Source organism: Arachis hypogaea, chromosome 19 (assembly GCF_003086295.3).
Source record: "Arachis hypogaea cultivar Tifrunner chromosome 19, arahy.Tifrunner.gnm2.J5K5, whole genome shotgun sequence".
NCBI lineage: Eukaryota > Viridiplantae > Streptophyta > Magnoliopsida > Fabales > Fabaceae > Arachis > Arachis hypogaea.
Genome location: NC_092054.1, coordinates 151,659,981 through 151,673,123, shown reverse-complemented (window position 1 = coordinate 151,673,123; position 13,143 = coordinate 151,659,981). Strand labels below are relative to the sequence as shown.

The window sequence follows — 13,143 nt, the reverse complement described above, 5'->3', positions numbered from 1 at the left end:
AAAGAAAAATGTTATGTTTTTTTAGATAAACTCTTAATCTTAAGTATTACAACATCCAAAACGCACTCATACTATACACTCACACACGCATCACCCACAGGTTTCTATCTATAATTTGGCCGTAGCCGATTTTTTTTTTTCTTTTGTACACGCCGTAGCCGAATTTGAAATACAAATGTATTATATTAAGAGCACATGACAGAAAAATAAGAGAAAAATAGTGAATTTTTTTTAACATGACAGGACTAATGCTGAACTGGGCCTTTGGCCCGCCTTAGCCCAAGTAAAATTGTTAAATGGAAGAGGAAGCAGGCACATAAAGAATAACCGGAAATTTTACCCAAAAAAAAAAAACCGGAAAAGGTAAAGGGAAAAGAAAAATAACCGGAGTGGCAGAGGTATATTGTACGACTGGCAAACTGCAAACAAAACCAGTAAAAAAAAAAAACGGGAATTCGACCGGGCGCGCATTGAAAAGGGATTTGCAATTTTGCATTGAAATCTTCTTCTCAAAGTTTCCTTCTCTTTTCAACTCACACTGTTACCCGCTAACGCCTTCTCTCTTTCTCTCCGTGAAAAATGGATTTTGAGCATGAATCTGATGATCCTTTCAGAGACGACGAGGATGACCCCGATGCTCACCTCTCTCTGGTTAGTTAGTTAGTTAGTTAGTTTGTTAGCTCAGCTCTACTTCATTTTGCTTCTCTTCCTTTCTTTCTTATTACGCAAAAAAAAAAAAATAGAACTAAAAATATTTATATTATTTCAAAAATTGATAAGGAAAAAGAGTCCACAAAGGAGTACGTGGTTTACCTGGTGGATGCTTCCCCTAAAATGTTCACCTCAACTTGCCCTGCCTCTGCGGTTAGTAGTTTGATAATGTTCATCTCTGTCTCAATTTTCATCTTCCTTTGTGTTTGTTGTAATGGTTTCCGTTGTTGCAGGATGATCAAAAGGAAGAAAGTCACTTCCACATTGCTCTCAGCTGTATCTCTCAATCACTCAAGAATCAGATCATCAACAGGTCCTATGACGAACTTGCCATTTGCTTTTTTAACACTGTAAGTTCTTTTTTCTGTTAATTGTCATTTGTTTTGGATTAACCCCGATTTTTATTAAGTAATGATTTATTTTACTCTGTTATTTGTTGCAGAGGGAGAAGAGAAACTTACAAGAATTGAGTGGTGTTTTTGTATTTAATGTTCCTGAAAGAGACTATCTAGATAGGCCAACTGCTAGGCTCATAAAAGAATTTGACCGCATCGAGGGTATGTCTTCTAACAACCATCTTGATGCAACAAGGTCATGCCTTACTAAACTATTTAGCTTGAAAATGTGAACACGTTTGAATTGAACTCGAACTTTTATTGCTTGTCAAGTATCCGTACCTCTAATTAAGGAGCGAAATTTCATTGATTGGAAGACTCTAAAAGCATGTATGTTATTCTAGTACTATTCCCTAAACCTATATTGGTACCATGACTATTTGTAAATTCAACACTTAACTTGGTATATGGTACCTCTTTCTTAATTCGTCATACTCAAACAGGATTAGTATTTGTCTCAAAGATGAAATATCTGTCTTGTTGGATGTATTAATACTTTATAATTCTGGGGTTAGTAGTCATGTGCTCTTAATCTTCTATAGAATCTTTTGCCAAAGACATTGGAAGCCAGCATGGTATTGTGCCTGGGACTAGAGAAAATTCTCTCTACAATGCTATCTGGGTGGCGCAAGCTCTTCTTCGTAAGGGGTAATATTTGCATAGTGTATGTGCTTATGTTACAGTTCTGTCTACATGATTGTTGGTAAGAAACAATGGTGTACATTTATACCAGGTCAGCAAAGACAGTTGATAAACGTGTGCTTTTGTTCACAAATGAAGATGATCCTTTTGGGTGTATTAAAGGGGCTATCAAATCAGATATGAAAAGAATGACGTTGCAGAGAGCTAAGGTACCGATCTCAATCTGTATATGCTATATATGCATACATGTTTTTCTCATGAAGTTGAATGATTCTAGTGATTCATGATTACTCTTTGGTTTGTAAAGGATGCACAGGATCTTGGCATCTCTATCGAACTTCTTCCGTTGAGTCATCCGAGTGATCCGTTTAATGTATCTCAGTTGTATGCTGTATGTGGACATATTTGAAGTATATTTGTTCCATTCCCTTGTAACTGTTGCTGATGAGATAAATATGTCATGCTCAATCAGTCAACCTTTTTTCTTTCAGGAGTTGATTGGGCTTGAAGAAGATGAACTTGCTGACTTCATGCCATCAGCCGGAAACAAGTACATGCTCTTACATCATTATTTTATTTCTGTTAGAGCATTGTGATATTTGATAGGTTGGATTTTTAAAATGTTAATTTTTTAACTTATATTTTGCAAACTGCAGATTGGAGGGTTATTTAATTTCTGTTAGAGCATTGTGATTTTTGCTAGATTGGTTTTTTACAATCTTAGTTCTTTAAGTTATATTTTGCAAACTGCAGATTGGAGGACATGAAAGATCAGCTAAGAAAGCGCATGTTTAAGAAACGCATAGTCAAAAAGCTCAAATTCATTATAGTGGATGGTATATCTATTGAATTAAATTCATATGCTTTAATTCGCCCCACTGTTCCAGGTGAGTATTTCTTGTCATTTTCTAGCCTAAAGCTGTTAATTTATCTGCATTTTTGCTGCAAAGTTTCTACTTGGTTCATCTCAAGTATTTTACTTAAAAAGGGTTGTAGCAATGTAGCTTCTTCTTTCCTTTTATTTTGAACGACTTTCCTGCCTTTTGGTTTTTAGGAGCAATCACATGGCTTGATTCCGTCACAAATCAACCTTTGAAGGTGACAAATGTTATAGTCTTAATTTGAAAATTGTTTCTTTCCCATATATAATTTCAATGTCTTCGCCATCCTATCTCTCAGTCAAAACATGATTTAATCCTTGTAACCAAATTCATTATACATAGAATTTAAACATAATTGTAGAGAAAGAACATATGAATTTGCTTTGACTTTCTAATAGTTTTAAGGCCAAGCCACCAAGCAATTTATTGCCTCATTTATCCATAGTTTATGCCACTGTAATAATCCATCATTGTTATTTTATTATATGCTCATTTTAATCATAATGCTCTTGAATTTCCTTTGATTATATTTTTTTATTAATTTTCATTTTTCTTGAACCATAATGGCGATTGCTCTTTGATCTGCATTTAAAAAAATGATTTTATTGGCTTGCTGGTGCAGAGTGAAAGAACCTTCATTTGTGCCGATACTGGTGCCTTGGTCGAAGAATCTACTAAACGGTTTCATCCTTATAAAAAGTATGTATTATTTCATGCTGCTAACTATTGCCGTTTTTGAACACTATATCTGTTTGATTGTTTGGGCACTTATTTTTCTCTTAAAAAAATTGTTTTTTGGTCTTGTATGGAGTGGATTTCAGAAATTGAAGCAACCTTACTATACAGGGAGAGCATTCCAGGGAGATTAGGAGTTTCTCGAATTGGATCACATAACCAGTTCTTGTTCTGGAAATTTTTGTTCATTGAAGGAACAAGCGAGCTGGCTTATCTCACTAGGTTAAAATTTGATAGCAAATTATTTTATTACGATTTTTTTTGGGTGATAATCTTTAGGCTATTTCTTTCTAGGATCCAGTGCTTGAAAAGGCCTCTAAGAATTGGGATAACTGGAAGTGTTCTTTTCTCTTTGGAAGGTGTTAAAGTTAGTCCTCTCTGTCCTGAAATACCTTTTTCTCCCTTCCTGCTTCTCAGATCCTTGTTGGAGAACTTAACTCATAGGCTGGGGCGAATAAGTTTAGTTAAGACTATTTTAGAAAGGGTGGAAAAGCTTTCTAGGTGGAAGCTGATGTAGCTTTTAAAGGGAAACAGACTTACCATCCATAGCAAGATGTGAGGTATCTAGGGTATGTTTGGAATAGTTTCAAGACTAAACTTGTTTTTAATAGTCACTTGTTTAATTTTTTTTTTAAATAATTGATTATATTATAAGTAATTTATATTTGAGCATTTCAACTGGAAATTGTTATAAGATTATCTATTTTGTTCATATTGTACAAAGTTTTGCATTTCTATAATAAAATTACTAAAATGATTGAAAACGATTGTCCATATCATTTAATATTTGATACTTGTGGTATATTATAATTTTTTCAGATGTGATGGGATGTATTCTTTTTTTTTTTTCTAATTACTATAGTTATAACATAGTATAATGGCTTCTCGTTTTTCTTTTTTTTCCCCCAGCCAGAATATCGTTTTTTCAACGAAGGAGCTATCTGAGATCAAAAGATTTTCGACTGGACACCTGCATCTTTTAGGTTTCAAGCCACTAAGTTGCTTAAAAGATTATTACAACTTGAAGCCATCAACCTTCCTTTACCCTAGTGATGAGGTCAATGGTCTTGCCATCAATGAATGAAATGCTTAGTGCATCTTTTGTCCTCAATAATTTTGGGTTTTAATTGAAGTTATCTGCTTTCTGCTGATTCATTATCCAGTTCTTTGAACATTTTCTAATGTTGTTTCCATTATCTGTCAGATGATGTTATTTACCTCCTGTTGCCACCAGGAAGTTTGCTTTATGCAAATTGATCTGATAGTTTTGATAGCCAATGATATTTAAGCCAGTTTAAAATTCTGTCAACTTATATAGACTTATAGTTGCTTGTTAAAGATATGTTTTTATGTACCTTTTCAACTCACCAAATGGGATTTTGGATCCGCTAAAGTTGGATGGTGGATTTGTGGTTACCTGCTTAATTCATCACTGTACAACTCCGGCACTTTAAAGGATTCAAATCCAACCAAATAGGTGCTTATACTTGTTTATTTTACCATGAACATCACACGACTCAAGTATCAGACAGTAATTTGTGCCATTTGCTGCATCCGAAGCCAAAAATCAGATTTTTAACTTGTAGGACTAGGGCATTCTTTAACAGAGTCTTCTATCAGTACACTGGAACTGACACCAATAACTCGTGTTCTTATGCCTGTATTCTTGCAATAGTTTTTAATCTTTGCACTAGATATTATTCATTCATCCAGTTCCTTGATTTAAAAGTTATTATTATAATTTGTAGATATTTTAGGCTGCTTACTCTCTCAGATGCTTGATTAAACATCTGGTAGAGAACTTGAAGTAGTATTCTTAGCAAGTTGTCTGTTGGTATTCTGGAAATGCTGAGTCATAAAAAAGTTTATCTTATATGCATCTGTATTTTATATATATTTCTCTATTTTATATTATTCTTTATGTGATACCTTTTTTGTTTTCCAGGCTATGGATGGTAGCATCTGTATCTTTATTGCCCTTCATAGGTCCATGATACAGCTCAAACGGTATCCTTGCAACTAAAGCTTTTCATATTTTTGGAAGTTGTACATAAGTAGTTTAGCTATAGTTATGGAGGACTAGACACCTATTGTTGGGGTGAAATGGATGCTCCTGTCTGTCAATTCTTTTATTCGTGTTCAGCATTTTCTTTTGTTTTGGGGGTATTAGGAAATTTTCATAATTCAGAAGGTCTTCTCACCTACTTCCCCATTGGATATGTGCATTCTCTTTTACCCTGTAAAATTAAATTGTAACCTAGTTAGAATTTGAAATTATAAAACACTGAATCGACACTAGATCAAGAAATCTTTATTTTTATGGGTTGTTTAGTATTTAAGATGGGAAAGGGAAAGAGAGACGTAGGGGATTTGTGAAGTCTGTTACACAATTCAAGTTATTGTATGTGTATACAACTACACAAGATATTATGGACTTCTTACTAATACTACTGTGGTAACATATGATTAGTATTAGTTGTGCCTGTGACGTAGCTGTGTAAATGTCGTATTAACATAATGTGCTGTAATGATTTCTGATCAAAGTAATGCCCTGTTGTCCCCCAGTTTTGCAGTTGCATTTTATGGTGGTTCATCTCGACCTCAATTGGTTGCCCTAATTGCACAGGTATGACTGTTGTCTCTTAGAATGTTTGTGTACTGTTGCCCTAATTTGAGTTGTCAGATTGTTTCAATTTTTTAATTGATCCATGTTTCTGGAAAATCTGCCCAACTATCTCATTTATTAACTTCTGTAATTGTAGGATGAAGTTATCCAGTCAGGTGGTCAGATCGAGCCGCCTGGAATGCACATGATTTATCTTCCGTATTCTGATGACATCAGACTTGTTGAAGAGGTATTGATTTGTAAATTTTCTGGTGTATTATGTGTGATTAGAGGGATTGGCATCCGTTGCTGTGCATGGTCATCCACATAGGTCTTAGATTTTTTTTTTGGGGGGCATGTGTGAAGGATGTTTTGTCTTCTTTCTTACTTGTTTCTTCAATTCTAATAATATTTCTTATTCTATTTAAAGAGGGATAAAATAAATAACCATGAATTTTAAATATGAAGTTGTTGTAAGATATGGTGGAATTTTTTCAGCGTCATTCAGAAAAAGTTGGAATGGTGACTAGAGCAAGTAACGATCAAATAAAGAAAGCAGCTGATGTAATTAAGCGTATTGACTTGAAAGATTTTTCCATATGCCAATTTGCTAACCCAGGTACGATGTTTCTTATCTTTCTAGTTTCTATTCTTCTCATTCATCCCTCTTCCAAGTCTAAATATATTGGGCTTGATGATGGATTACTTGATCAGCCTTAATTTTAAAATTATGCCATTTGATTTATGGCAAACTACTCTCACCTCCCCTGCCTTGTGTTGCTAACCAAATAGTTTTCAGGCTTGCAGAGACACTATGCAGTATTGCAGGCATTAGCTCTGGAGGAGGATGAGATTCCAGAAATAAAAGACGAAACATTACCTGACGAGGAAGGCTTGGCCAGGTAGCAGCAAGGTTTTATATCAAATTGTTTTACATTTCATTACGTCTGGTTCTTCCCCCTTTGTCGAAAAAGATTCGTGAGTCGTGACCGAGGTATGACATGATAATCCGGCCTATGTTCTGTGCAGACCAGGAGTGGTGAAGGCATTAGAAGAATTCAAGACCTCAGTTTATGGAGAGAATTACGACGAGGAATGTGAAGCCAATGCGAAGCCAAGTGAAGCCTCCAAGAAACGAAAGGCACAAGCTGAGGTCGCAACAAAAGAGTGTGAAAACTATGATTGGAGTGAACTTGCTGATACTGGAAAGGTAAACCTTGAAAATTGCTGTTTATCGTTTTCTCCTGACTCCTGGAAAGTTGATTTGAGACAAGCACGTGTGCTACAGCCTTGAACCAGTTTTGCATAACAAACGTACTCTGTAACTATGTTACATACATTAACATATCTTTTAAAATTAAGTGATGATACATTCTTCTAAACCATGTTCGTAACAATCCTCCCAACTTTCTATATCTACTAATTAGGAGGATTGCTCAGAAGATGTATTAGGAGAATTCATCATTTTCTTTCCCCTTTTCCCTCTAAAATCATAATAGGGTAACAATTTATAGAATGAACGTGTGACGAGAGATATAACATCAGGAAGTTGTCTATGCCTTTCAAAATCACGCTTGTCCTCTATCAGATGTGGTTGATTTGAAATCATTTCATGTTATGCAGTTGAAGGATTTGACCGTGGTGGAGTTAAAATATTATCTTACAGCACATAATCTTCCTGTTTCTGGGAAGAAGGAGGCCTTAGTCAGCCGAATATTAACTCACATGAAAAAATGAACAAGATGGATATCCCTGATTCTTAACTAGAATGCTTATGATTCCATGTACTTAGAACAGCTCCTGAATATACTAGTAATGTTATCTTGCATATTGTTGGTTAAAAACTGATCTCTGCTTGCATTGGTAAATTTTTGTGACGAAGTTTTGCTGTTTGATTCAAACTAACTAACCCGCAGAGTATGACATTTTATTTTGCAAGTTGTCTTAAATAGTGTAGAGCTATGTTAATATATGACGATTTTGGTTTATTTACTGGACAATGAAAATGGTGGATTCTATTTTCGGTTTTTTTGTATTCTCCTTACAGTGAAAAAATATACGTTATATACATCATTTTCTTCTAAATATTTAACAATATATATACATATGCAAGCCCCTTATTTTCCCTGTCAAATTCTGCCGAGGGAAAAGATAAACAATGAAAACACAGAAAAAAGTTGGGAAGGGTTATGAAACGATGAACCACTTCATATCACTGGCGAATCCTTAATAATTTTATATTTTACCAACCAAGCTCCAAAATAAAATCAATGGAGGCTTGGGAAGAGGCATGAGTGGTACAAAATGCAGGTTGTTACTTAGATGTGGTGTTGGTTCTTGATCTCAATGGTTGCATTGGGCCAACTATAGTGTTAGTGGCAGATAAAACAGTTCCAACCTCAGATTGCTCATCCATCATCATCATCATCATCATCATGTCTTCTGCAGAGGATGGTGACTTACCTTGATCTGAATCTGAATCAAAGAAGAGGCACACGACAGAACAATCATCAATCTTGGCAGCGGGGAACTTAGTCCTCCATGCATGAACAGCTGAGTCCACGACGATTCGAGCTGCACATGATCGTGGCACGCTGCCCACAATGCCCAGTACTTCTCTGTTTGATAACACATCCCAAATCTGCATGCAAGCATAAACAAATAATCATATTTAAACTGCGATTATATCGAATCAAAATGAAAGAAAGTGTTTAGATTACTGCTTACCCCATCAGTAGCTAATACCACAAATTCATCCTTGTCAGAAATGTGATGATAGGAGACATCAGGAAGAGAGATGAGGCCAAAGTCCTTGAGGCAAAAATCTCCGAAAGCTCGCGACATAGCAAGCCCTGGTGAATCGATGTTAGGCAGCCATACTCGAGCTACCTCTGGTTCATTCGGAAGGCCAAACACCCTTCCCTTAGAAAGCTTTATCCTCTCTGCTTCCCCTAAATAGTTATGCCATAACAATTCTTCCAAATCAACCCACATTCACATGCACAAATTAAAGGAGAGAATTAAACAGAGAGATAGAAGAGGCAATACTTGGAAGACTTGGCTTAAAGTCAGTTGTTAACTGAACAGGAACAAGAGAATCGTCGTGATCTCGGGTACACAACACAGCTCTCGAGTCCCCAACATTCCCAATTACAAGGTGCTGTCCCTAAAAGAACATACAGAACAAAAACAATTAGTTTGGAATTGTGTCCTATTAACTCATCATATATATATATATATATCGTTTCTGCAACAACAATTAAGCAGGGGTACCTGCTTAACCACGGTAACTGCTGTAGTCCCACTGCAATAGCAGTCAAAATCATTCTGCATGTTGATTTCTTTGTCCATAAGCTTACAAGCCTTCACATAAGATTCTCTAACTGCCTCCAAAGCATTTGTGTCATGCCTCTCTAGGTTGGGTTTCTCTTCAGCTGCAGAACTGCTGCAGAGTCCATCTTTATTGTTATGGAGATGCAAATCCCATTCAGCCATAAGTATTAGAGGGAAGGAATCCCTCACTTTCTTTGCAACCCTATGCCCATGAGGTCCATGCCCATCAAACACACCACAAAAAACAGTGTCCTCTTTTGAGCAAACGTTCTGCATGTTCCATTGTAGGGGAAAAGAAAGAATGACCATTATCAACATACATTTAACGAAAAACACTATCCATACACCAAACACTCTTGATATCCGTAAAAAAAATGTAGTTGCTACTTGCTACTAATTAATAGTATATTTAAACTATTTTTTAATTAACAAAACAAAGAGAACCTGTGTTTAATTGTAATGGATATTCATATATAAATCACCATACATCATCTATCACTAATCATCAATAATAAAGGGATTTGTAGGGAAAATACAACATTTTAGAATGTAAATATGGCAGATATTATTGGAATAGTTAAGTTGATTACCTCCCAAAGAAGCATAGCATCTTGGTTCTGGCCTTTTCTACCTTGCTTACAATACAGGGAAGCAATGCGGGTGGATCCATTGAGAAAGATTCTTCCGGGAATTCTATGCAAGCTATCTTCATCCACCCTGTAATCGAAGGCAGCGGACGAGGAAGAACAACCGCGGTGAACTGAGCTTGAATGCGGTTGTGGTTGTCGCTGTAATTGTGTCCTCCTCCTCCTCTGTCGCCGCTTCTCATTCCCATTTCCTCTGCCATTCTCATTCCCATTCGATTCAGAGATCGGAGCACAAGGCCCTGCTTCCACCGTTATTGACACGCATGATCCCATCCCTCATTTAATTCACCCTCACCTGCATGTGTATATATTGCTATCATCAAGTTTATGTTCATGGCAATTCAGTTGAACACAAAGAAATAGAACAGAAATGCATAATAATAGTACCAATTGCAACGATTCCGATAGTGTCCGTTTTGATGTCAATCACAATTCAGACAAACTCATCATCTGCTTTGTTGAATTCTCATTTCACTTTCTACGTTTTGTTCTTCGTTATTCATTAATCTGATAATTTCACATCACAATACAATCTTACAATATCTACTGAATTTGAAGAGAATGGAATGGAATGGTAAATAAATGATTGAGCTTAGGTAATACAAAATTGAATTGAAACCCAAAATTTTGCAGCAATAGATAGAAATACATATATCTATCTCTCCGTCCCTGAATTTGTTCGCACTTAGACCATAAATGGCAGATTTGGAAAATAAGGACGACAAAAACAAAAGGAACCAACACGAAAAGAGGAAAATATATATAGATATACGCTCACTCAGCCTTTCCTTCTTTCACCCAAAGTTTTGTAAAGAACCACGCTTTTCCTTAACAATCTAAATAATAAGATAAAAAGTACTGCTACACATAACTACAAGTCTTTTTGGTATACAAGTCATATAAGTCATTTATTTAACGCACGTGTCATGTTATTCTTCTTTATCTCCCGCATTCTTCTTCCTCCTTCTCCTCTTCCTTCTTTTTTGTGTTTCTTTTCCTTTTTCTTCGCGTGTTTCATCTTCATCGTCATTTTTTATTATTGTTATTATTGCTGCATTTTTTTCCTCCTCCTCTTTCTATTGATTTTGCAACATTATGTATTTTTTTTTGTTTGATTTTTTCCTCTAAAAAGAATTATAAGAATATGAAATAAGAAGATGAAGAAGAATTGAAGAAGCAGCAGAAAATGAGGAGGAAGAAGAGGAAGAATTTGAATTATGCAAACTTATCAGTACATCTACACCGAAAGTTCTTAAACAATACACTTGAATATTTTCGTATTACACCCAAATATCTTTGTGTTACACCCAAATTTGCTGCAAATACAGAAAAATATTTTTTCTAATGCTGCATTTTTTTCTTCTTCTTTTTTTCTTATTTCTTTCTTTCTTTTAGTTGAATGAATGTAAATTCATCATCTTCGAAGTAATTTTGCAACATTATGTGTTTTTTCTTCTTCTTTGTTTGATTTTTTTTGTTTTTATTCTTGTTATTAAAAGAGTAAAACAAGAAGAAACTTAAAAAGGTAAAATAAGAAGAAAAAGATTAATAAGAAAAAAAGAAGAAGATGGTGATGATTATGAAAAAAAAAGAAGCAGCAGCAAAAGATAAGGAGGAAGAAGAGGAAGAGTTTTGAATAACTTATCAGCACACATATACCGAAAATTCTTAAACAATACACTCGAATATCTTCGTGTTACACTCAAATTTGTTGCAAATATAGAAAATATTTTCGCTGCATTTTTTTCTTTTTCTTTTTTTCCTTATTTCTTTCTTTTTTTTTAGTTGAATGAATGTAAGTTCATCCTCTTTCAAGTAATTTTGCAGTATTATGTGTTTCTTCTTCTTTATTTGATTTTTTTGTTTTTATTCTTGTTAAAAGAGTAAAACAAGAAGAAACTCGAGAAGATAAAACAAGAAAAAAAAATATTAATAAAAAAAATGATGATATTGATGAAAAAGAATAAAAAGAAGTAGTAGAAGATGAAGAGGAGGGAGAAGAAGAGTTTTGAATTATGCAAAACTTAGCAACACACATACACCGAAAATTCTTAAACAATACACCCAAATAGCTTCATGTTACACCCAAATATCTTCGTGTTACACCCAAATTTGTTGTAAATACAGAAAAATATTTTCTTTAATGCAGAACTTTTACATTACATTCAATTCAAACCATCAAACATGAAACATTATTCACCTACAGAATTATAAACTACTAACGAAAAAATTAACTAGAGTCGAATCACATCTCAACTACTTGATTGGATTCAAAACAATAATCAATTTCCTTCTGGTTCAATTGACAATCTGAACTTAAATTATTCATTATCTTCAATAATGAGATAACTAATGATGAAGGAGAAGGAGGAAAAGGAAGGAGGAGAATAAATTTCAATGAAAAAAGGAGGAAGAGGAGAAGGATGTGATGTTGGTAACGGCACGAAAAAGAACGTGCGTGCGTAAATATAAATGACTTGTATAAACTTGTATAAAAAATAACTTGTATGTGAAAAATAATTGTAAGATAAAAAGGTAAAGTTAATTTTAATTTTAATAGATCTCTATGAGTTTTTTTTTTTTTGGTGACTTGATCTCTATGGATTTGTTTAAGCGCTATTAAATTAATAAATTTTTTTTAATGAAAAAAGTTTCTTTTAAGTGTATTTAATAAATTTTTAATAATAAAAATAAAAATATTAAAAAATTAAAAAACAATTTTTTAAAAAATTATAATTTATATCTTATTTTAAAAAAAATTAAAAAAAATATTTTTTACATAATAAATAAATAAAAATATCTTTTTATCTTATTTTATTCAAACATAATTAATAAATAAAAATATATTTTTATATGAAATATTCATCGAATCACTTTTACTTTATAAAAAATCTTTTAAAAAAATATCATTTTAAAAAAATCTTATTCAAAAAGGGCACGCCTTATATGAAATATCTTTATGTGACTAGTTATTATTATCCTATTACACAAATAAGTTGTTTCATGCAATAGCTGATATACTTTACTCTTCAATTTTTTTTTTTTGTGTGTATGGTTATAAATATAAATACAATTCTATTTCTTTTTCCAATTGCATTCATATATTGAGTTTATTATTAATGTTTTCTTGTATATGAATAACCATAGTTGATAATATTCATCCAACTAATTATAATTTTATTCTAAAGAGAAGT

At 33.8% G+C, this 13,143-nt stretch overlaps 2 protein-coding genes across 2 annotated transcripts; one reads left to right on the top strand and one right to left on the bottom strand.

Moving 5' to 3' along the window:
- Window positions 1–210: 210 nt before the first annotated feature.
- Window positions 211–7,975, top strand: LOC112776417 (ATP-dependent DNA helicase 2 subunit KU70). The gene is made up of 19 exons (XM_025820578.3): window positions 211–651; window positions 781–864; window positions 945–1,061; window positions 1,154–1,268; window positions 1,649–1,754; window positions 1,840–1,957; window positions 2,056–2,139; window positions 2,240–2,298; window positions 2,502–2,635; window positions 2,803–2,846; window positions 3,252–3,328; window positions 4,274–4,421; window positions 5,310–5,371; window positions 5,930–5,990; window positions 6,127–6,219; window positions 6,468–6,588; window positions 6,769–6,871; window positions 6,999–7,179; window positions 7,593–7,975. The coding sequence occupies exons 1-19, from the start codon at window positions 580–582 to the stop codon at window positions 7,704–7,706; spliced, it is 1,893 nt and encodes a 630-aa protein (XP_025676363.1). The 5' UTR covers window positions 211–579; the 3' UTR covers window positions 7,707–7,975.
- On the bottom strand, window positions 7,954–10,822 carry LOC112776418 (probable protein phosphatase 2C 33). Its single transcript, XM_025820581.3, has 6 exons — window positions 10,337–10,822; window positions 9,893–10,244; window positions 9,243–9,572; window positions 9,018–9,135; window positions 8,697–8,920; window positions 7,954–8,610 (listed from the first exon to the last, which is right to left on the bottom strand). Exons 2-6 carry the CDS (start codon window positions 10,220–10,222, stop codon window positions 8,284–8,286), a joined length of 1,329 nt encoding a protein of 442 aa, XP_025676366.1. The 5' UTR covers window positions 10,223–10,244; window positions 10,337–10,822; the 3' UTR covers window positions 7,954–8,283.
- Between the last annotated feature and the right edge of the window lie 2,321 nt (window positions 10,823–13,143).

Bases quoted from the DNA above. Each gene is read 5' to 3' on its own strand.
- LOC112776418 (XM_025820581.3), bottom strand. From the start codon at position 10,222: ATGGGATCATGCGTGTCAATAACGGTGGAAGCAGGGCCTTGTGCTCCG. The intron at 8,921-9,017 runs GTATTGCCTCTT...ATAACTATTTAG, and splicing joins CTTTAAGCCAAGTCTTCCAA to GGGAAGCAGAGAGGATAAAG. The intron at 8,611-8,696 runs GTAAGCAGTAAT...GCTTGCATGCAG, and splicing joins TGGTATTAGCTACTGATGGG to ATTTGGGATGTGTTATCAAA.
- LOC112776417 (XM_025820578.3), top strand. From the start codon at position 580: ATGGATTTTGAGCATGAATCTGATGATCCTTTCAGAGACGACGAGGAT. The intron at 1,062-1,153 runs GTAAGTTCTTTT...TATTTGTTGCAG, and splicing joins CCATTTGCTTTTTTAACACT to AGGGAGAAGAGAAACTTACA. The intron at 5,372-5,929 runs GTATCCTTGCAA...GTTGTCCCCCAG, and splicing joins TCCATGATACAGCTCAAACG to TTTTGCAGTTGCATTTTATG.